Genomic DNA, 24,273 nt, shown 5'->3' with positions numbered 1-24,273 from the left:
CAGAGGTATGCTGTGTCATTTGGAATTCTATTAGATGTCATTCTGTATTCCACAGCAGTGCGTGCTGGGACATCTTTGGATTCCGATGGACCACATGAGGACAGGGAAACCTGAAAGAGAAAGAAACAAATGTGCTATCATTGGTGTCAGAGCATCAGGCTTCTGCACGAACCCATCCCATCTTTCCCGTGCACTGCATGATGCTTAGGCCTATGCACACAGTCAGAACCAGACTCAGGGAAAACCTCATTATTTTCATGTGGAAAGTGTGGTTATGTGCGGTGCTTGCTTCTAACTGTGGTGTCAGAATAACATAAACACGAGACCTGTGTAACTTGGGTAAATACCCACTGGACCTGTGCAGACTCTCTCTCTCTCTCTCTCTCTATCACTCTCTGTCACTCTCTCTCTTTCTCTCTGTCACTCTCTCTCGTTCTCAATCATTCTCTCTTTATCTGCCTGTGCCTATGTCCCTCAGTGCTGTTCTGTGTTCTCATGCCTCGCCCAATCATCTTTTAGCCCATAATGAGCGTTTGCAAACAGCAATGGCGCTTAAAAATAACACAACGCTCAGCCTGAGTCCTGCACAGAGCGCCATTAGCGCAGAAATAGCACAGTGCTGAGGCCCTGGACTCTGCAGCAGGGGGGAGACTGTGCTAGACGGGGCCAGCAGCAGGGCTCCAGGCCAGTGCTGAATTCTGGGACATGCAAGACTCGCTGTCATAGGCCCCACGCACAGCCGAGCCAATTATGATGCTATATCTGGACTGACGGTCTTTAAAATTTTCATTTTGGGATATGAATATGCTAGTCAGTGCCAGGCAATTATGATATGACCGGTTATTTTTTTTAAAGAGTAGAAGCCCCGTCTTGAGATTTATATCTATTTTTAATGAGCTGGGAGCTTGTCTTGCATACTGTGTTTAGTGTAGTACACATAAGCCATTCTGACATTCACAGCAGTGCTTCGTAAACATTATTCCAGTACTAAAATGTGCTCTCGCTCTCTCTTCCTCTCTCTCCCTCCCTTCCTCCAGTTGCCCTGAAGAACCACCCTGGCAAAGGGCTAACGGCCAACAGTGGTAACCATGACAGCAGCAAGGCCGTGGGATTGGCGGACGGTTGGATGCCTGAGGGCGAACTCCTTCTGCAGGTGAGTACACAGGAGCTCAGGAGTGACTTCAGCAGAAAAGCACCGACTGCGCAGCTGTCTGCAGTGCATGCATGCACTGCAAACACTCTGGCACCTGGGAGCTTCTTCTTCTTCGTTTGCAGTCGGGGGTAGTACAAAAAATACTGACTTCCAGTGTGCTCGTCAGCTTCAGGTGTGTCGTGTTGCTTGCCATCTGATTGAAGTGGCAAAGTCCGCAATCTGAGATGAGAACAATGAAGGCCGCCATCTTTGGCCCTGATTATGTTACTGTTCATGCAGTAAACCGGGTTGCAGTTTCCACAAGTAAGAGAATCCTTTACTGTTCGGGTGAATTGTTAGAAATGCCATTGTTAGTCCAGGATTGAAGAGGAATGAGACAACTGATATGCCACCAATAGGGCCTTGGATCTTTTTAATCTTCTCCATGGTCCATGATAATTATTGTTTAATGATAGTTTTCTCTTCACAGGTAGGTTCTTCATCTGTATTTTCTCGAAGAATTTTCTCAGCTAAATCTTTAGAGCCATGGATACTGGTTTTTTGTCTTGTTACATACACCAGTGTTCAAGGTACTTGTAGATTTTTCACTTAAGGCTAAATATTCATAGACCTTGGTAGAAAAATATCAAGGTCCCAGGCTTTCTAATGGTATCCATCACAATTTTGAGGCAAAAGTTTGTGTTAGTGTAAAAGATGTTTGAGTATTTTGAATTACAGGCACCACCAAAAGAAAAATATCTCCAGAAGAAAGCAAAAAATCACTACCGAGAGTGAGATGTGTGCCTCTTGCTGTGGTGTATTATTTTTAATGTAGTTGGGCTTTCATCTCACTTGTTTGACAGTATATAGGACACTATATGCGCTATGCTGTAGTGGTCTCTGAAACCTCTCAACTGACCCCATTGACTAGTTTATGGGTCATAGGTCATGATCCCCAGGTCAGAGTGTTTGTGTGGAAGGATCTTAGGTCACGCAAATCCAGTTTGCTTCCTTAATCCTTTTGAGCAGAGGTGCAGTAAAACAGGCATTTCCACAGGTAGACCTGCTAGTCCATTATGAACAGGCCTCATTGTTCTTCTCACATCCTGTTAACCTTGCTCAGTTTGGTTAGTGACAAGGGCACCCAAGTGTCTTGCCTGAACCAAGATTTGTTCTACAGGCATATGACACACCACCCAAATGAGTGTTACCTGTGTGTACCTGTCTACCCCTACCTTTCTCTGTCTCACCTCCCAAACCCACCATCCCCTCCCCCCATTCACAAAAATTAATCCACATGTGTACTTTCCAATGATGCATCCATGTTCTTTGAGTGTGTCCATGTATAGCCACACCTTTGTGTGTGGCTGTTCGGATTTAAATCTGACTGCCACTTCTCTTCTCATCCACACGTCTGTGACATGCATCGTTTGCTGTACAAAATTTGGATCAGTCAGTTTCTGCTATGATCCTAATGGTGTGGATTACTTTCGTTTTAACCCCATGCATTTAAACATGCTTGGCACACACAGCTTTTAAGCAGTGTGCCGACTGCGGCAGAGGCAAATGCCACTTCTGTTCCGTTTACCGAAGCAGCCAAAGCAGACGTCAGCTTTGTCGGCTGAAGCGACGAGCGTGTTCATCCGCTTCTTTGCCAGTCTGGTCTGGAGTCACACGCTTTCCCGTAGAGCACTTCTACTCTCTGTATCAATGGAGAAACATGCGATCATATATGCAGTCACCACATTTCTGCAAACTTCTCAGTTGCCAGTGTCTCGTAGATTTAATCAAACTGATGATCCAATCCAGTGCTATACATTCTGTTCCAGCATGAGCATTGGGCCTTGACAGAATGGTGGACTGATTGAATGGATGCACCAATCAAACTTCCCAAACAAATGAGGCAATAGCACTGGCCCCAGGGTGGTTAGTGGGCGGGTGGGTGAGAGCAGAGAGCCCCCACTGTGTTAAGGGGTGCCTGAATTTCCCTCTCTGGTTGGGATCAGCAGGCTGGACCCCTTTATAAGCAGACAGGGCCCCTTTTGTTGGGGAATGAAAGGAGAGACGGACCTCATAAAGATGGGTTTGGCAACAGCCTATCTGTCTCTTGGCCGAGAGTGCACTTCCAACATTAATCGGTTCAGACGTCTGTACATTAGCGCATCCAAAAAAGACCGGTCCCCGCGCCGCCCGTCCCCAATCCTCGACTCTCCAACCAGTACTTAAAGGCGCAGCCTTGTTTCTCCCTGCATGTCTTGACAAAACCAGGGCCCTCCTGGCTTCATCCAGTGTCTCCAGTGTCTCCAGACACAATTCAGTTCAATGTGTGTAGCACTTTTTTCAGAGATACTCTCATAAAGACACATTACAGGAAACTAGTGTGGGGGGGGGGGGGGGGGGGGTTCTGTACCACAGCCTCCACCACTTTGCCATTGAAGATACGCAATGGAGGAATCTCCCCTTCAGGCTAGGCCGGCCGCACAGGAGAAATTAGGAGCAAGGGATCGCATTATCTGATGACATCACTGATCAGAGGACAGAGATAGAGACGGAGAGAGACAGGGAGAGACAAAGGGAGAGCGAGACAAAGCGAGTGAGAAAGAAAGAGAAAGAGAGACAAAGCGAGAGAGAGAGGCCGAGGCTATTTCTGCAGTTTTTTTTCTGTGTTCCATTTCAGACGATTGACGATGAATTATAGAGTGGTTGTGAGGGCATCCATTATTTAAAGAGGAAGGAAACAGAAAAGTGTTCATTGACATTTTTTTCCAAGATTGTGGGCTGCACAATTGATGTTTGATGTAAGCCAAACAGCACATGCAGAGACCCAGGCCTCCAAATCCAGAACAGGAGTACATGCTTAAATGAGACAGAGGAACCACAGATGGTAAAACCAAAGGAAAGCCAAATAAACTATAATGGGTGGTGGTGTAGCGTAATGGTGAGGGAACTGGGCTTATCAGTCTAAGGTTGTAGGTTTGACCTCTATGTGGGTCACTGCTGTTTAACCCTTCAGCAAAGGTACTTACCTAACCTAAATTGCTTCAGTAAATGTACAGATGTCAAAAAGGGTTGTATGTTTTTAAAAAAGACTGTGTTAATGGTATAAGAAAGGAAGGAAAAATATGTATTCATATTCAGCTTTTCTTTAAGACAATCTTCAGATGTGGATACCTATAAATTAAGCAATTCCCCTTGTCTTCATGAGAGAATGGCAAAAACAACAACAAAAAAAAACTTTTCATTTGAAGTCAAAAATAACTGAGGTGGATTCCATCCACAAAAATCAGTAATGTGTTCTCTACATTACGTAAGTACAGGCTGCTCTCCTTTTGTTGTTTTGTGGGAAGTTGTTACAATAATAAGTCAGAAAATTGGACATTCACTGGGTTCTGTTTTTGTAAAGGCCTGTTACAAATGAGTACATGGAGTGCAGGTCCATTCAGTTTTCCAAAATAATGAACTCAGAGAAGAAACATTTTTTTGTTTGTTTGATTGTTTTTTTCTCCTGCTGTCTCTAACTGTTCTCCAGCATTCCTATTCTAACATGAGGTCAGAATAGAAATGCTGACCTATACGGGGCACTTGCTCACCCACCACCCTTTTTCTGTATTACTAGTACAAATTCAAGTTAAATTCAGATGTTATTTATTGCAGGTACGAGTTTACAGAGATGTCAGCAAAGCACAAGTAAACGAAAACAACAACCATTTAAATGGAACTGATCTGTGATACATATTCAAGCATATATTTTTAAATTATTATAAATTTAATTTAACTTTTAATCAATTACTATGGTTGTTGGAGGTGTTAATATACTGATGCACACACTATTCCTTTATTCTATCTGTCTCTTCCTCTCTGTTCTCTAGTTGTAATTATTAGCATGACAGGATTTTTTTTTTTTTACCATAAATATTATGACCGACCATCTGCTCATTCAGAACAAATCAGGACAGCATGCGTAGACAGTCAATTGTCTTAATAGTAAAATAAAATCAGAACAATTAAACAAGTCATATTATCCGTTATGCTCTCTCTCTCTCTCTCTCTCTCTCTCTCTCTCCCTCCCACCCTCCCTCTTCCCCTTCCTCTTTCTTTTTCTCCCTCTCTCTCTCAGTAGTAGCTGCAGTGGAGTTCCTCCTGGACCACTGTAGGGCCGCAGACCCATTAAAAATGAATTTATCATCAGAATGTTTGGTAACTGCCCAAGGCAGGGTCCTTCTAGTGGGCTGATGTCTTCAGACAGATAAAACATATCCCACGCACCAACAACCCCAGACTAAAGCCACGTCCAGCTATAAGATGACATCATGGCTTGTCACCAAGACCAGTGATCATCAATGGCCAATTAAATTACTGAATGAGAATTACATGTATTTGAGGACTAAAATCATTGGATTAAGAATATGTTCTTATTTGTACACCTTTCTTATATGTGGTTATATTTATTATTTTCTAACCGGATTTCCTCCTGAAAAACAGTTATCCAGCTTTTGCACACCCCACACACTGCACTCGCTGTGTCATTACCACACTGCTCTGGTTTGCAATGGCTATGGTTATCCAGGACCATGCTGATCAGTACGCTCCAAAACTGACTAAAAGCAGTACCTCAGTAGTGGGGTGAGCTATCAAACATGAATTTCCATTCAAAATTGGCAGAAGGCAAAACAGTAGATAGCTCTTTTTTTTAAAGATGGAAGTATAAGCCTGCAAGGCGCCAAGGGGCTTGCAGCACATTGGTCCCCAGGATGCAACAATTGGCCAAAAATGAAAACCGCGGGTCATTGCATTATAGTTTGCCCTGCCAGACTCAATCTGTGCAGCCTGAGGATTACGATATTTGATACCACGAAGTAAGCAACCCAATTGATTCCATACATAGATTCAGTTGAAGTCAAAAAAATACGGAGCCATCCAACCACACATTATATGGTTTGTGTTTCACTGGACCATGGCAAAATGGAGACATGGCTGCAGATAATTTCCCCTTGCTGGATCAAGGGGGAAAAAAATAATAATCTCAAGAGTCTCCGTGGGCCATCCCTGGAGGAATTGCGGGAACAGGGACAGACAAGGACGATTATGCTTGGGGAACAGGGCATGATGGGTAATTTTAGGTTAGCTGCCCTGTGGGGCATCTGTTTAGTTTAGGGCATTCCCGTGGTAAGAAGAGCAGGATGATGACCTCCCCTGGCCCCGCCCCCTGACCCTGGGGGGCAGGGATTGAGGATAACGAGGTGTGAGTCACCGCTGCGTGGGGTTGTTTAGATGCAACTGCGGCCCCAACTGTAACATCTGTCTTACCGCTGATGTGGTGCATCCTCAGAGTGTTTGTCCTGTCCTCAGGTTAAAGGCTGCTCTTCCCTCTCTCATCTCTATCTCCCTCCTTTCTTTCTCTCTCTACTTCTGCATACAACAATCCATTTCCTTTTTAAGGTGCTTAATGTCAACTGAAATGAATAAATAGTCCTATGATATTAAAACTTAACCAGATCCTGAAATCTGCTTATTTTCCATGTTACGAGGTACATTGCGCTATATTTGCTGATCTGTAAATAAAACACCACAACAGCAAGTGATGTGTATCGGATATCACATCACAAGTAATCGTTTAAAACATTAGATGTCTTTACATATACATTACATTACAGGCATTTAGCAGAGGCTCTTATCCAGAGCGGCTTACGCAACTATTTACATTGCGTCCATTTACACAGCTGAAGAAATGCAGGTTAAGTAACTTGGTCAAGCATACAACTGCAGTGTCCAACCAGGGAATCAAACCTGTGATCCATTATGCTATTCTGCCACCCCTTATATAATTTCACAAGGAAAAGGAAGTGTGCACCACTGCACACTCCTTGGCACTGTGCACATTGTGCGCGGGTGCCAGGCTTTGCTCCGCTTTTTGTTAAGCGCATTTTCCTAGTTTGGTAAACAGCGCTCCCCTGTTTACCGTGCAGATGTTCAGGCTGGGGAAAGCTGAGCTAGCCAGCTCTCACGTACTGCGTGTTCTGGCTTCCTCACCCCCTGGGTTATTTTTAAGAGGGGAAGATCGGGATGTAGGGATGAATCAGCAGAATATCGGGATGTGTTCACAGCCGGCCCCGCCTCCGCTCGCCCCGGTTATTTGGACGCTCCGCTGCGTGGTTTTCGGGGAGACGCACCTGAGACACAGCCCTCGCGCGGCCCGCAGCTGCGCATCAGAGAGGGCGGGGGCGGGAGAGCCGACATGAGGCCCAATCAGAGCGGCGCGAGCGGCGGAATCCACATTTCTGCATCTATACGTCCCTGACGGATGATTACAGTGATCAGATTACAGTGATCAGGAATAGCAGGGCTGACTGAGAGCCCGGGACACAACAGATGGCAGAGAAATCCCCCCTCTGCGCTCGGCGCTGCAGCAAAGGCCAGCGAGCAATACGCTTTTCGAATCAGGGGAAAGAAATGAAATATGACATGAGGCGGAAAAAAACATTACACTGCCCACACAAACATACACACAGATATATAAAACACACACGCACACACACACACACTCACATACATACCTACATACATACATACATACACGCACACACACACACACACACACACATACATACCTACATACATACATACACGCACACACACACAGACACACACACATACAAACACACCCACTCACACATATATACAAACACGTGGGCACATACACAAACACATACATACAAACACACATACAGGCAAACACACACACACATGCGCACACACACACACACACACACACATACACACACGCATTTAGGTTTATTCTGTCACTTTGCTGCCTTTAATGGCCGAACCAACAAGAAACACTCGAGTGTCTGTCTGACCCGTCTCTATGTGTCTGTTCTGCTATAGGCCCTCAATGGTTTTGTGCTGGTGGTCACTGCAGAGGGGACGATATTTTACTCTTCCCACACCATCCAGGACTACCTTGGATTCCATCAGGTAAGCCACCCCCTGAAACCCCCCCCCCCCCCACCTAGAGGACAGCCCAACATGGCTTCCGCATTATCCCTCTTTCCCTGTCGCCACCCCCTCCTCTCTGTCTCTCTCCCCCCCTTCTCTCTCCCTCTCTCTCTCTCTCTCTCCATCTCCATCTGTCCCCAACATGGCCTCTGCCTCGCCCTGTCTCCCAGGATAAAGACATGTGATAAGACACACAGACCAAATACAGGTCAATCAGTTAATGGATGCAAATCTCCAGCCTGTTTTTGTCTTGGGCAGATATTAAGAAGAACAGGTGTCTGCCTGGCTCCTCTGCTCAGATTAACAGTATTAATAATTGCATTGATACAGTGTGTCTGCTGGTGTATCAAGAATTAATAATATGAAATGCATACCGATAATCTCCAGCGCTCAAACGTATTTTAGCCACCAAGTAATAAACGCATGTGTTTGATGGTGCGCTGTGATTACTTCTTCGTAAGTAGAAACACTAAATGCATGCATGTTCTATATGAAGTAGCAGGAGGCATTGTGGTATCCCCGCTGGCATTTTTGCATGCAGGAGGCTGGTACAAATTTGTTTTGACAATGAAGCTGCTTCGGGGTTGAGAACTGGCACAGTAAGCATTTACCGCACAATACTTATGAGTTAATGCTACACTGAGACAAAATCCTATTGGTTAAGAGGAGGATTTCAGTTTGACAGATCTTAGCTTAAACCACCCTTCTTACTTCTTGACCCGTAGGTTTGAGTCTCCGTTCAAAGCAAACTAAGCACTGAGTGCTTAGATCGATACATTATCTGGAGTTTTCTGACATTTATCAGACTGACCTATCCAGAGCACTGTAGAAAGCACTTAAGGAAACAAAGGCAATGCCCTGCCTGGAAATCAAAAGCAGATAATACAAGGCCAGTTTTCTAACTTCTACGCTGTACTCTGAATTCTATAGTGCCTCTCTAGATTCAGTTGAAGAGTGCTGCTTTTATTTTCTTTGAAACTTGTTTCTCTGTTATTTTAAATATCAAACCCATGATATCGGTGCAAGAGAGATATGTTGTCATGGAGCAGGCAGTGAGGTTTTTAGGCCAGACTGACTGTGGAGTCATATGTGCCATGTGGACGTCCCAAATGGACATTGATTATTTAGGGAGCGTTGTCATTGCTTCGCGCAGATCAGTAAAAAACAACCAGCTGTATGTCAGTGCAGATCATTGCCTATAAAATGGAATGACAGAAGGGGAAATAGAAATATTTATGGAAATATTTGCCATTGAATTTGTGGAGTCAGGGAAGGAAAAGGAGGTGGGACGGTGAAGGGAAAGCCAGGTGCACTGTGAATACCAGTCCCTCACCTCCGACAGGCACTTAGCTGAGCAGCAACCCCGTGGACTGAGCGAGATTAATTAAATAGGCTTTGGACCACAGCACTGGCCCCTGCTATCTAATCCAATTTGACATAATTTACTTATGAAATTATCTCCAAAGGTTTGGTCTGTTTTTCTGGCTCTGAGCCCTCCCTCCTTCTAGCTCTCCCTCTGTCTCTTTGACACATGAATAAACTCATACACATCCACTCACACACTCGCATGTATGCGTACACACACTCGCATGTGCACACACATGCATATCCACTCACACACACTCGCATGTACGCATACACACATTTGTAATGTGTGTGCGTGTGGGGCTGAATGAAGGGGGATGTATATATATTAGAGGTCAACTGATATGGATTTTTCAAGGCCAATATCGATACCAATGTATTAGTGAGCAAAAAGGCTGGTCAGCCAACATCTGCCAATTTTTTTTTCTCCCCAGTGGTGAAAAAAATATGTGAAAAAAAAGGCGAAAATACTGATTTAATAGAGAAAATATGTGTCCAGGTAAAGTTATTCTTATATTGATATGTATTGGAAAGTGATTTGTATAGTCACTGTTGAATTTTGTCACATGTCTGGATTTTTAATAATGGGTAAGTATTAATATTACATTACATTACATTACAGGCATTTAGCAGACGCTCTTATCCAGAGCGACGTACAACAAGTGCATTGGTTCACGATGTGGAGGTGCAAAAGAAACACTAGAGTGAAGTCAGTTTGTTTGTTTAAAACACAGATTAAATTGGTCAAAACTTTGAATTTTTCCTGGCCTGCTTTTTGACAAATGCAGATTCAGTGAGTTTCGGTAGTTCTGGATTTGGTCATATTTCAAATGGGGGGACATCCTGTGCGTTAGTTCAGAGTGTCTGCTGTTCCAGATGTGCAGAGTGGCTGTAGGCCCGTGTCTGACAGGGCGTTGAGGCCGCTGCGTGATTTGGAAGCCGCACGCATCCCTGTCGGAGGCCACCGTGCTGTCGTCCCAGCAAACATTCGGATGACGAATCGAATTTGACTCTTCTCAGCATGTCCAGGGAAACAGGGGGATCTGTCTGCTGCTTTTTATAACTTGGCATTTTTCCTCTCTACTGCTCGATGGAACCCACCGGCAGACATCAGGAGGAAAGGCTTGACATCTGGCTTGGAGTGGAGATGGAGGAGTTGAGAATGCAACATATGTCCAGAATTCCTTTGTCTATGTTCAGTGTGAATGATACTGGTGAATGATGATTGATAACAGATTGGTGTGTACAGAGCCGATTAGGTGGATGAGCCATTGTCCAAACCTGCAGACATCAGGGTTTAATGATGAGGTTGTAATACGTGGGTGGCAGGTGATAAGGCTGGAGTGATTAGTGGCCAGTGTGACGTAATTATTGGCCAGGTGTGATTAGTGATTAGTGATTATTGTTTCAGAAAAGAGTGATGGTGTCAGTGAAGGGAGATTAGTGGTCTCTGAATTAGTGGAGATTAAAAGTGATTACTGGTCATTGAGGGTTACTTAATGGCCAGTGAGATGATGTCTGGTGGCTACTGAGGTGATTATTTGTCTCAGTGGTTATTGTTTGTTGAGTGATGCTGTGATCTCACGGCCTCTGCCTGCCTCCGTTACCATAGACGGATGTGATGCACCAGAGCGTTTTTGAGCTGATCCACACCGAGGACCAGCAGGAATTCCGGAGGAACTTGCACTGGGCTCTGAACCCGCCTGCTTCCGTGTCGGACCCGGACGAGTCCCCAGCAGGTGAGCTTACCTGCCCGATGCTGACTCTTGATGATGACTAACCTACTGCCTTAAGTGTTAATGTTAATGAAGTGCTGCAATGTGTGTTCCATCGAAAGTGCACTTACAAGGCACTTGCACTTGCCACTTACAAGGGGACTTACAAAATTACCATATTTACGTCAGCCCAAGCTAACCAAATAACATTTTTATTACTTTTTCCATTATGTTTTGTGTTTCCAAATGTGTGTGTATGCATTTACGTACGGTACTGGCATAAATTATGGAAACCCTGCTCAAAGAAGCAGTACTCTCAAAACATTTTTGTCTGTGCCTTTTCTTCTGTTGTTTCTTGGAGCCATTTATGTCTACAAAAAGAGAAATTGTTGCAAACTATTGGATTAATTGTCAAGCTCTGTTTATAAATGCTGTGCTTCCGTAATTCGTAAAGAGAGAGAAGAGAGAGTGAAAACTGCAAAAATGCTGGAGTTCACAAACTGAAAACCTGATTATAGACAGATAGGGGCATGGTTAAAAGCTCCTGAGACCTTTCTGGGAAGCTCCCTGAGTTGTGGGCTAAATGTTACAGCACACATATATGTCCAGCTTAATCAGAGAGTCAAAGGGCAATGTCCATACTGCTGGACTGGGCGCTGACAAGGCAACAGAACTGAGCTAGAGTGGTTTTGATAGGGGTGTGTGCTGATGGCACAGTAGTACTGGGTGGAGTTGGTTGGGATGTAGCTGGAACCAGAATCAGAGAGGGAAACAGATACAATGACCAGGCAGGAAAGAGCTTTATCAACATCCCTGCCCCAAGCTGCAGTCATATCCACCACCACAGAAAACCCCAACAGGTTTGTCTAGGCACACTTACCTGTGTGATACTGTTATGAGACTATGAAGATGCACACATTCAGCATTTTTGAGATAGTTCTCTTTGGAAAAGGTACTGAATGCTACTAAAGACAGTGTTTGATGTGGATGTTGTCTTCGGACTGTCAGAATGATGTATGGGTATCCTCTCTTCCTCAGATGGAGAACCTGTCACAAGCACGTCTCTTGTGACCTATGACCCCAACCAGCTGCCACCAGAAAACTCGTCCTTTTTGGAGAGGAGCTTTGTGTGTCGGTTCCGCTGTCTCCTTGACAACTCCTCTGGATTTTTGGTATGATCTGTCTCTTCCTGTTCCTCTCTCTGCTGAAATCTGTAGGAGATTGTTATGCACACATAGTGCCAAGGAGAGTATGCCAAAGGAAAACACTTATCAGAGACATACGCTTAACTATGGCAGTTTTTACATGATTCACAACAGATGTATGCATGTCTGTTGGCAGGATAAAAACTACAATATGTGTGTGTGTGTGTCTGTCTGTCTGCTTGTGTTCATTTAAAGTGTGTGCGCATATGTGAGAGTGCCTCAGATTGTGTGTGTGTGTGTGTGTGTGTGTGTTTACTGGGCCAGTGCACTGCAGACCTCATGGTTATTAGAGGGCTGCTCTAAATACCTTCTGCCACTGTTTTCATGTCCCATGACTATGCTAAGAAGCAGAACAAAAGGACCAGGGAGCACTGACCTCTAGCTCAAACATAAGGGTCTCCCTAAAGACCTGTCACTCTCAAGCCCCTGCAGACCCACTGAGACTGTTCTCTCAGCACCGGAGCCTATTAGCACTGGCTAACAAGGGAGTCATGCTACATGGACGCACAAATAATCCCTCTTAAGAGAGCAGCAGGGTCCTGAAGAAGGCCTTTAATCTTCAGAGGGAGGTGAGAGGAATTTGCTTAGTCAGAAAAGAGATGCTCATGCTCATCCTCATCATTATGGCGTGTCCTTAAGGACAAAGATTGCGGAGGCTGTAGGTCTTTAACACAGACCAAGAGAGATGGGTCTCACATAGCAAGAGATAAAGTATTCGCTTTGTCTGCCTGTCAGCAAGCTCCTTCAACTGGCTTTTCCTTAAAAAGAAGAGGAAAACCAGTGCTCTGGGAGCAGTGCATTAATCATACAGGGAGCCAGTTTACTTTACTAATAGGAGTATACATAGTGTAGTGTGTATTTATGCAGTAATATATACAATAATTTAGTAGTAGTAATCCAATAGTGCACATTCACAGAAAGGCCAGGCCAGTAAAACTCAGACACTGCTAATCATTTCAACAGTGTTCTGCAGAAAAGCAGCACTCAGAATGCCAGAACTGGTCAGAACTGGTAAGCACAGATAAACTGTAAAATGTCTCTCGTGGTCAGCAGTGGTGTCTCTTGTGGCTGGTTATGGGTCACTTCCCATCAGCCCTTTCTCCATTACAAGTATGGAAGGAAACTTGGAAAAGCAAAGGACAGGGAAGGTTGAACGATGCAGAAGTCTTCGCCTCTTTCATGCGTGATGACACATGACCTCAAATCCTTATGTAAAAATATATATATATGTATATATTTATCATTTGTGAAGATACAGTGTTTTGGCATTCTTGATTTTTCATTTATTTTTTTACAATGGAAGGCTTGTCTCATTTTATATTTATTTTTTAACATTTATTTAACCAGGAAAACCTTACCTCTGACTTATTGACTTATTTTTTAATATGAAACTATTACTTGAAATGAACACTATAATCTAATTTGTATTGCATATTATATTGTAATATACAAATTAAAACTATACATACAGAGTGGATTGGTATTTATTGAAAATCAGTTTTGAGTGCTAAGTGATACACAGCAAGTACTGGGGGAAAAGTGGACTGGTACCCTTTAAAGAAAATTTTTAAGATTAGTTGGCAGTCCACCTTCATTTTTTATTTTCCCACTTTTTTCAGACAAGGGGGAAGCAGAGAGGGTTACAGAGAGAGGCAGCATCACAGTACAGAAAGTGTCATGTCGGGAAATCAAACATTCTACCATAAGGGTGGATTCATAAATGGGTCGAGAGTCGGTCGCCCTAAGAGCTCGGCTTCACACTCTCCAGGTGGGCAGATAGCCTGGGAGAGCTAATGGAGGGGGAGGGGGCGTGCATTTAAGAGGGCTGCCCCGTCTCTGAGGAGGTAATTTGCGTGAGTTGTAAGCCTGGGGCCCCTTGGTCTAATTTCGATCGCTTTGTTTTCATAATCCTCCGGCCATTTTGAAGCTTGATTCTTGACATCATCACTGAGCGCTAAGCCCTGCAGAATCGTTTTTCTTAAGTGTGGAAGAGGAGGGGCCACGTGACCCACCACGCAAACCGAAACAAGAGAGGAGTCTGGCCGGGTGGATTCTTTCTTGCCACATGCAATTTCTTGAAAAATAAAATTTTTCAGTTTTCGCACTGCCCTAAAGAAGGGAACTGTTCTGTTTTTGTTTTGATCTATTTACTCCCTTCAGAATGATTTGACAGCTTAATATTGCTCATTGTCACACCAGAAAAGGTTATTTTTGAATTTGATATTCGAAATTATATTTGGTTGGATGAACGTCAAGAATAGCATCAGGCTCAGTACAACATAATTAAAAAGATACCAAAATAAATGTAACTCTTACCAGAAACCCTTTAGAAACCACTTGAAACCACTTAAAATGCACTGGTGCCGCTTCAAGACTGACCAAATTGCACAATTTGGATAAATGCAAATGTTTACTATTTTGAGCATCAGTGTTTGTGGCTTAGCTGTAAGATACACAAAGAGAGTATTTTTGTCCCTACTTAAGAGAAAGAAGCCTTAAGTCCTCCAATGTAAACTCAAAGGAGCTGAGGACCTTTGCTGGCTCTGAGCTCACGCACCTAGAGGAGGGGCTTTTCTCGTTTCCTCATCGTCTTAGCAACGTGCCTGAGTGACAGGATGACAGAACACGTCGGCAAGTTATTATTGTCACATCCTCTGTCGGTGAATGTCTGAATATGTGAACATCCCCTCTGACTTTTGTGCCCCTTCCTTCCCCAGGCCTTGAGCCTGCAGGGCAGGCTGAAGTTTCTGCATGGGCAGAACAAGCGACTGGATGATGGTGTCCAGGCGCCCCCACAGTTGGCACTGTTCAGCATCGCCACCCCCTTACAGCCCCCATCTATTCTGGAGATCCGGACCAAGAACATGATATTTAGAACCAAGCACAAGCTGGACTTTACTCCAATGGCTTGTGATGCAAAGTACAATCGCTTTCTACTTATTATTATTATTATTGTTGTTGTTGTTGTTGTTGTTGTTATTAATAGTAGTAATAGTTATTGTGGTATTAGCATTATAATACTTTCAGTATCTGTAAATACCTTAGAAGTTAGAACTTCTAACAAATCAAAAAATAATTGCAGTAAGAATCTTTAGGCTTTCTGTTGTAATGTTTCTCCTTTTTCGTCTTCTTTCAGGGGCAAAATTGTCCTTGGCTATACGGAGGCGGAGCTGAGGGTTCGAGGGTCCGGGTACCAATTCATCCATGCGGCTGACATGCTGTACTGTGCAGAAAATCACGTCCGGAGTAAGCCTCCTTCCCCCTCCTCTCTTTTGAGCTGTATTTCATTACAATATGGAAACACAGCAGCAGTTCCAACAATATATAGCTGGCGGTTTTGTAATATTGCGGGGTGCGTAGCCCTGGCATGGCTTTGGTGCACTTAGCATTAGCATTTCTTTCCTGGAGAAAGAAGCATCTTTCAGTAGGACAATGCCCCCATCCACACAGCATGAGTAGTTGCACCACAGTGATGTTATTCATGTGTCGTCGCTTTTTCAGTCACTAGATCTGAAGCCAATCATGCATTTATGAGTTATTCTTGAACAATGCCTAAGACAGCTTTTTCCACTTCCATATATTGTGAGGTGATTGGCTTTCACATTGAACAGTGGTGTCGTATTCCTCCTGCAGACTGGCAGACAATTTTTATCTTTTTATTAATTATCTGATATTTCTATACCCCTCCTGGAGCTCATATGAGAGAGTACTAAGAGTAAACCCCCACCCCACCCCCCACCACCACATAGTTTAATGGTCTCAGAAATTGAGTTTCAGAAATGGAATTTGTTACAAGAAAATGAATTGCAGCTTTGCTTAAAGTCACATTTAGGAAAAATAGCTTGGCTAAAAAAGCTGAAAACATTCCTTCCTCTCTGGCTCTCTGTCACACGTTCATCTTGAACAAAGGGAGAGCCAGCTCTTTAAAAGGGGTGGATATCAGCAAGCCTCAGAAGTCTGTCCCACTTAGGTCCACAAACTCAACAACCCCTCCGAGATAAGCACAGTGTTCTTAAAGCGCTGCCACATGGCGCTCCGCCGCGCTCCGCCCACCAGGCGCTGGGGTTTATGGGTAACCTGCTACACCCAGCCCGCCGAGCAGAGCGTCGCCGCTCCACTTCGCCCAGAGAAAGTGGGCCAGCGTCCGAGCGGGCAGAGAGCGCCACGGCCAGTCGCCGTTCGCCGTGTCATACCATCCCGGATGTTTACCCGTAATCCCGCAGATTATAGAAGAGATTGAGCAAAGCCTCAGAAAGGAGAAGGGTGGATTTGTGACCCGGGGCTGCAAATCCACCGCCAGGAGTTTTAATTCTGATCCAGGACGGCCTGAGAGCTGAAAGTGACACAATGATATTAAAGTGCACTTACGCTCTGGTGCCACCATGCACCCGACTCATCCGGAGGTTATGCACAGCAGGAAGCAGGGCGACTGAGGCGGGAAGCTAGCGCCAGTATGGGCTGAGTGGTTTTGGAGTCAGGCTTCTTATCCACAGGGGCAGGTTCCTTTTCACAGTTTATGCTCTTGCCATTATTCCCCTGATCCAAGTACTTCACCTCAAATGAACTTTATAGGGAGGAAACCTCAGTGACTTTGACTTTGAGGAGTGATTGTCTGGTGTGTTTGGCTTTTGCTTACTTGCTGATGTTTCACAAGTAGGATTTCTGAGGGTATGTCAGCATGGAACTCTGAGACAACAGTGGGCGCAAGCTGTTGAAGCTGCATCATTTGACTTCAGGTTTCAAACTGGGACAAGAGCGACTAGCTCAATAACAATGGTGGCCCAACACTCTATGAAGGGACTTTCATAGAGTGTTGGGCCTCCATTTTGTCCACCACTTTTTTTCTCTGGCTGGTGTGTTGCTGGGTCCAGAGTGTAAGAGCACTTTAATATCATATATTTGCCATCCATGCCCTGTAACAACCTTAACCGGATGAGCCACCCAGAAGCCCCCTTTCGTTTAGTTAGAATGTTTTTACATGTCATTAAGTAGCTCCTGGAGCTCCGGGGATTCCCTGTGACTTTACCTTTGGCCAAAGCCTGTCTGCTAATCTCATTACTGGCAAAGGGCGCTATTGAAAATGATGGCTCTTCATGGCCCTTGTTACCTGTGTGGGTTCTGCTTGTACAATTAACCTGAGAAGGAGAAACCCCAGAAGGAGGGGTAACTTAGGTGTGAACTATGGGGATGGGGAAAACAGCAGAGACAGCAGTGGCTCATGAGAATAGAGGTCAAAGGTTCTCTTCCTGTCTTGAATTTACTTCTTGCTGCAGGCTGGATTCTGATAGAGGAGAGGGGAGTATTATAGTTCAGGAAGCTGGAGTTTTCTCTATGATTAATTACAGTGTAGGGCAAGTGGTTGGACCAAGCCAATACACATAAATCAGCTTAGTTGTATTGAAATAATCCAATAAAACCCTAACTTTCATAAATATTATTACTTTTTGTAATTTAAGCATTTTTATATTTCTATTGCGTAATTCCTGTAAATTCAGAAATTTATAATTAAATAAAAATGGCTTTACCTTTACTGTGTACTCTTTATCATTTCAATATTTTTTTTTTAAAACTCGTAACAGTGATCAAGACAGGAGAGAGTGGTCTGACCGTGTTCAGACTCCTCACCAAGGAGAACCGCTGGAAATGGGTCCAGGCCAATGCCAGGCTAGTCTACAAGAATGGCAAACCTGATTATATCATCGCCACCCAGAGGCCCCTTGTGTAAGTGCAATGACATAATTTCCAAAAACAGCCAATACGAACTTGATATATATTGTGGATATATGTTGTATGAATGCCAGTAAATGTATGCATCCTTAAGTTGCATTGTAAAAACAGCCAGCTCCCTTACCAGGTGACTTTTAAACAATGTAATTTTCTTGTTGCTTGTGATTTTATTTCCCTTGTTCGAATTAGGTATTACATTTTTAATTAAAGGAGTTTAGAATCTTTATAATCTGTGGATATGCTGAATCTTACTTTCCTGAAAATGTGGGTTGTCGCTCACAAACACCCAAGCGTTCGGAGCGGTGTTCAGATATGTTTTGTGTTGGTGATGTGCTGATGTGTTTCACACTGGTTTCGCACTCACAGGGAGGAAGAGGGCGGAGAGCACCTGCGGAAACGCTCCATGCACCTGCCTTTCACCTTCGCCACGGGAGAGGCCCTGCTGTATCAGACCAGCTACCCCATCCCCGGCTTCACCGACAGCCTGGTGAGCAAGGGCAAGGGCGGCAAGTCCAAGAAGGGCAAGGCCTCCAAGGACGACCCCGACCCCAGCTCTCTGCTCGGGGCCCTGATGAGGCAGGACGGGTCGGTGTACGTCTGCCAGCCGGCCGTGCAGCCCAAGCTCTCCTTCCACAGCAGCCTGTTTGGCGAGCAGGGCGACGGCGACCGCTTCGCCGGCCCCTCGGAGGCCGGAGAGGGCTGGAACCCGGCGCCCAACGGCGCGGCAGACCTTGGGCTGGAGGGCTCGAGCTTCGACCCGCTCCTGGCCACGCTGGACTCGCTCTCGCTGGGGGACGAGGAGAGCTGCTCCAACAGCGAGCTGTTCAGCGCCCTGGAGAACCTGGGCCTCAACGCCGAGGACCTGGAGCTGCTCCTGCTGGACGAGAGGATGATCCGTGTGGAGATGGAGCCCGGCTACATCCCCTCGCTCAACGACCTGCTGACCAACAGCGAGATCCTCTCCTACATCCACGACTCCCTGGAGGGCAGGGCCGAGGAGGGCAGTGACCTTCAGGTGCCCCGCCCCCTGCCTCCTCCTCCCCTGTCTCAGGCCACGGCCACCCCGACCCAGCCCTGCCCTGGCCCGTCCTCGCAGGCCACGCCCACGTCATACCCACCCTATAAGCCGCAGAGACAGCCCCCGATCCTGCAGCTGTCCCAGCAGATGCAGCAACACGTGAGCAGACAGTCGGCCCCAGGGAGGGGGGATGCCTGGGGGACAAGGGTCGAGGCACAGGGGCCACACACAAGTGGCCCCTCACTAGCCCAACGCAGTGACTCTGGTGCCCCGCCCACTGAAAATGGACTTCAGAGCTGGGAGCGGCCAGTCCGTAGTAATCTCTGGGCTCCCCAGCACGTCCGCACTGGCACCGGGATCCAAGAGGCCTTGGGCAGCGGCTGCTCCCACTGCCACCAGCAGGGGGCGCAGTCCGACAGCGAGGCCCTGGACCCAGGCCTGCACCAGCAGCGAAACCAGTGGCAGCAGGACCAGCTTCTCCTGCAGTTCCGCTCTCAGTGCCATTTCAAACAGAATGGGGGCGATAGCGCTACCCCGCTCACCGGGGTGTACCCCCCACTCAGCCAGCAGACCTCAGAACAGCAGCAGTGGCAGGGTTACGGCATGGGCCACCAGGGGTCGCTGCTGAGCCGGGCGGAGCTGGTCGCTAACGGGCCGTGCTTCTCCAGCAGGCAGGGCGTGGCCGGAGGCGAACCTCCGGGCGCGGCCCTCATGGATTACAGCGCGAGCGAGGTGCCCGCTGGGGAGTTTACTGCGAACGGCATGCTGAGCAGTGTCGGGGCGTACCAGGGGGCGGCGGCCAACGCGTCCTCCTATCAAGGCGTCCACCCGAAACCGCAGCAACAGCAGCGCCGCCCGGACGAGGCCACACCTGCCTGTTTCTCTCAGTACCCCTGTCAGGACTCCACGCTGGATCAGATTTTGGGCCTTGGACTGTCCCAGCAGCTGCCTTCACTGGAATCTTACGGACTGTTCACCCCCACGCTACCACCAGACACCTCTCATAACAAGGTAAGGACCCTGACGGACACGGCGCGGTTGTGTTTGATATTGTGTGTGCTTGTGGGCGTGTGTGTTACTGCGAATGGACTTGTGGGCGTACAAGAGCGCATGTGTGGCACCCCAGTGGATATTCTTACGAGTTGACATCAATTGTTAGTATATATACTCAATATTATGGCATATCGGTGAGGGTTGCTTACTAGGGTTGCTTACTTCAAATGAATGGATAATCAGTGACCATCTGGACTTTTCCATTGCAGTGACTAAGTTTGGGGCTGTGTGGTTGACAAGGATATTTCTGCATTGCTTCCCGCAGCACTTTGTTTATCACTATTTTCCACACATGCTTTGACCTTAATCTCCTTCATACATTATTTTCATTGAAATTAAAGCAATAATAAGGTCAGCCATTAAACAATACATTTCAAGATAATTCAAGAAATAAACCAGAAATTAATTTGTGGCATACGCGGTCATATTGTATCATTGTAAATGTAGTTTTTTCATATATGATTGCAATCTCCAGACCAGACATTTGGCAGGTCTTGCCTCTATTATGTCAGACCCCTCCCCCCACGCGCACCTGAAACACCACAACCCCCCAATGTGAGCGAGTGAAATCTGGACTTAGCCTGGCTTTAGATACGCACAAGAGCAACTCGCAAGTAATCAGGGATGGATGTGAGTCTGGCCAGTGGGGGGAGGGGAAGGCTCAAGAGACTGCGATGATATAGCAGAGCTGTTCCTTTCAGCCAGTGATAACAGCTTATTCTTTATTTTGTGGTGACCTAATGGCCCAACACACATCAACGTTAATTTATATCTCTCCAGTCTGATGAAGAATGACATCAGTCATGTAACAGTGTAAATACACTACATGCGTATGGGTTGTGTGCTTTCGGTTACAATTCTGGTGCTGTTTCACTGCCAGGAAGCTGTAATTCCATCAATACGTTGACTGAATAATCTGAAACGTACCATTGTATGTTGCACAATTGCGACGGTATTCACTGAGGCCAAATCTCAGCAGTATGAGAGTTGTTTTGTAACATTTTACTGGGCTGAATCTAGGCAGAGTCTAGGCAGAATCTGGGTGGAGTCTAGGTAGATAACAAGAGAAATCACCGCGCTCACTTGTTTTAATTTGTTTGGTGCGTAGAAAGAAATATCGTCAATTGAAAATAAATTGGTTCGCACTCAAAAAAATGGCTACAAAGCTTCAGTAGAGAATGGGGCGTAGCCCAGCCCTAGGGGTGACTCGACTGGAGCACCCAGCCGCCGCTGATCGGGGGGCATCTCGGCTTCCTGCTCGGGCTCTGCCTTGGTTTCGTTCAGGGTCGGCAGCAACCCCCACCAAAAATAAAATGGAGCATCTCTGGGCAACCAAGCGTGAGCTTCTCTGACCTACAATTCGCCGCTGCCATTACCTAATAAAGAAGAACAGACCAGCTGATGGGGGTGGGGGGACTGTTGCTGGATGCTGGATATTCCATGTGGATATTCACAGTAAAGGCGTTTGCCGGGTCTTTACATTTCTGCAGGGTGTCTCCCTCCCTGCTTTTAAATGACAGAGCCAGCCAAAGTTGTCCAAAAGGGGTGGGGCGGTTCATTTTAGGAAGAATTCAGAGGGCATTTAGTTAATAGGTTCTGCTTAAGTTCAGTGAGCACTTTTATTTGAAGGTGATTGGTGGTTGATGTGCATACAGGTTTGGAGCAAAACTACAGGGACGGCCAGGCTAATAGCTATCAGTGCCTGATTCCCAGCAGAGTCCTTATGTAAGGCTTTGAAGTGTTCAGTGTGCACACAGCAGCAATGTGACCTTTCCTTATTAGACAAAGGGTGTCCTTTAGTATGAGGGCACTGTAATGTTAATGCACGGTTGTCCTTGCAGCTGTAGCGTTCGTGTGACTGAAAATTTTACAGGCCAGTCAAAATATCATGGAGAAGACACGCAGCATTTGTGTGTGCAAAGGCCAGTGAATTTGAAGTATTGAAATTTGGACCGCAAACCCCCTTCTTCCTTTCCTTTTCCTCCTTCCTTATTGCTGCCTACAATTTGCTAGGAAGTGGGTGTGGCTGTACTCCAGCAATCCCCCCCACTTCATATGTCCATCTTTAATAATTCTGCCATTCTGCCACCAACATAATGGTACACGCATACGCATCCACACAGATACTCACAAATCTATGCAGACACACACACATTCTACATCAAAGGACATAAACAGTAGAGACACACAGTACATAATAATGATATGGAAACTTGCAGGTTCATTCATGGCTATAGGTAAATATATAGGCATGCTATTTTTTACCTTGTCTTCATGGGGGGCTAAGTAGACATCATCTGCATGCCCCTGTACAGTTGGGGGAAATCACATCGGAAAGGGCACATATGCACAGTCAATTTAACCACTAATTGTTGGCAATGACAAAAATGACTGCACTCCATGGACAGCCTATTTTAATGCCAACCTGGAGAGATATAGGTTCTCTGAGTTGTTTTCCACAGATAATTAGAATTAAAGAGCCACTGTACACATCCATAACAATGTCAAAATACACTTGAGGTAAATTCATTTTCTATCCTGAGCTGGACATAACATTGTGAGCCAAAGTAGCAAAAGCATCTCCAAAAAGACCAAATACAGCCTACGCACACACATACACACAGATGCACAACCATTTCAGCTCTCGAGAATAAACTCTAGACGCAATCCAAACACAAAAATTTCTTGGCTGAACTCACAGAGTAGTTCTTTGGGGAGTATGAGTTTCCAGTTTTGACTAAAAAGTGAATTAAATGCAGTTATCCCGAAGTTCTGCAGAAATAATTGTGCGTTGGGCTGGCTATTTGGATGAGCGGCTCTCTTTATATGTCTGGTCTCCCATAAGTCTTTGCAGGTGTGAGCTATTGGTTGATTCCGGTGAACTTCCCTCATGGTTTGTTAAATTAAAGCTTGCAGCTTGTGTGTTTTTGAATCATCTAAGTTCAAGCATGATAATTCTCTACGTGGACTTGGATGCTGGGCAGGATCAACGTAACGTGTTTGACACAAGCGTGCTCCCTTTCGTCTTTTTCAGATGGAGAACGGCTGCATGGTAAATGGCGGCAGCATGGCCTACCCCGGAAACTGTATCATGCCCAATGGGAATGCCGCCATTCCCACCGATGCCACCCAACCCTGCCCCGAGGTACCTCCCATTCCAGACCCACGGACATCTGGATTTTACCTCTGAGGTCGGCAAGGGGACAAAATTACAATTCAAGTTTTTCTTCTTCTGTTTTATTTGGAGATTTTTTCTCCATTTCTTTCCTGCCATTTTTCTGTTTTTGCGTAGGGTAGGACTATGTTTTGAAACTTTTCAGGGTAAGTCTGTGTACTGCACAGTAAGAACAGGCCTTCACAAGGACCAGGGCACTCTAAATTAACACCTTTCCATCGTCTTCGCTTTCTCCTGGGTGTCATTTTTCTCTCTTTCTCTCTCTTCATCCAAAAAGCATCGACTCTCTCTTGGAGGACTGATGCAGTTATTCAGGCTGACCGAGGAATGGTGTCTAATGTTTCCTCAGCTGGCTTCTTGAGAGTGAATCAGCGCAGTATTTTCACATAAAGGGTTAAAATCATGAAAATTCCCACAGAACGCTGTCAAACCTGTGTTTTCCCCCAGCGAGACTGTTAAAAATCGAGTTTTTTGTCGGAAGTGTTGCGCTATGCTAAGGTGTCTAACGGCAACCATTCTTCATTTTACCATAGGAGAGACCCAGGGGAGGGGGGATGGGGGGTAGGGGGTGGGGGGTGTGGGAGGGGTTGGTGGGGGGGAAGGCGCCATTGAAACAAAAGTGTGATTTCAGCACAAATGTTTTTGTTTTTTTTTTGTACTTGCATTTTAATGATTTATACACAAGATTAGACATAAAGCCCCAAAAGTTTTTTTTTAAATACAGGATTTGTGATGCATTTCAGGGAGCTGTCTTGTTTTTAGTCCATCTGAAAACCAAGGTTACGGGAAACTGTGTGGCGTGCTACATTTTGGTTCAGAGTCAGTACGACTGTAAATGTGGTTTCTGTGCTTTTTGTTTCTTTGTTGTTTGTAGAATAGCCAAAGGT

General features: G+C 45.6%; 1 protein-coding gene across 1 annotated transcript in view; it reads left to right on the top strand.

The window, feature by feature from the left end:
* The window catches only part of ahr1b (aryl hydrocarbon receptor 1b), a 50,095-nt gene extending 26,163 nt beyond the window's left edge, over positions 1–23,932 (top strand). Inside the window, exons 3-11 of the mRNA XM_035408217.1 lie at positions 1,038–1,153; positions 8,018–8,107; positions 11,106–11,232; positions 12,247–12,380; positions 15,131–15,333; positions 15,550–15,659; positions 17,993–18,134; positions 18,507–20,169; positions 23,246–23,932. Coding sequence (XP_035264108.1) covers positions 1,038–1,153; positions 8,018–8,107; positions 11,106–11,232; positions 12,247–12,380; positions 15,131–15,333; positions 15,550–15,659; positions 17,993–18,134; positions 18,507–20,169; positions 23,246–23,401 — 2,741 coding nt within the window. The 3' untranslated portion in view covers positions 23,402–23,932. The remainder of the gene's footprint in view (positions 1–1,037; positions 1,154–8,017; positions 8,108–11,105; positions 11,233–12,246; positions 12,381–15,130; positions 15,334–15,549; positions 15,660–17,992; positions 18,135–18,506; positions 20,170–23,245) is intronic.
* The last annotated feature ends 341 nt before the right edge of the window (positions 23,933–24,273 follow it).

Source organism: Anguilla anguilla, chromosome 3 (genome assembly GCF_013347855.1).
Source record: "Anguilla anguilla isolate fAngAng1 chromosome 3, fAngAng1.pri, whole genome shotgun sequence".
NCBI classification, from domain to species: Eukaryota; Metazoa; Chordata; class Actinopteri; order Anguilliformes; family Anguillidae; genus Anguilla; species Anguilla anguilla.
The sequence above is the reverse complement of the archived record's forward strand: the minus strand, read 5'-3'. Positions and strand labels throughout refer to the sequence as shown.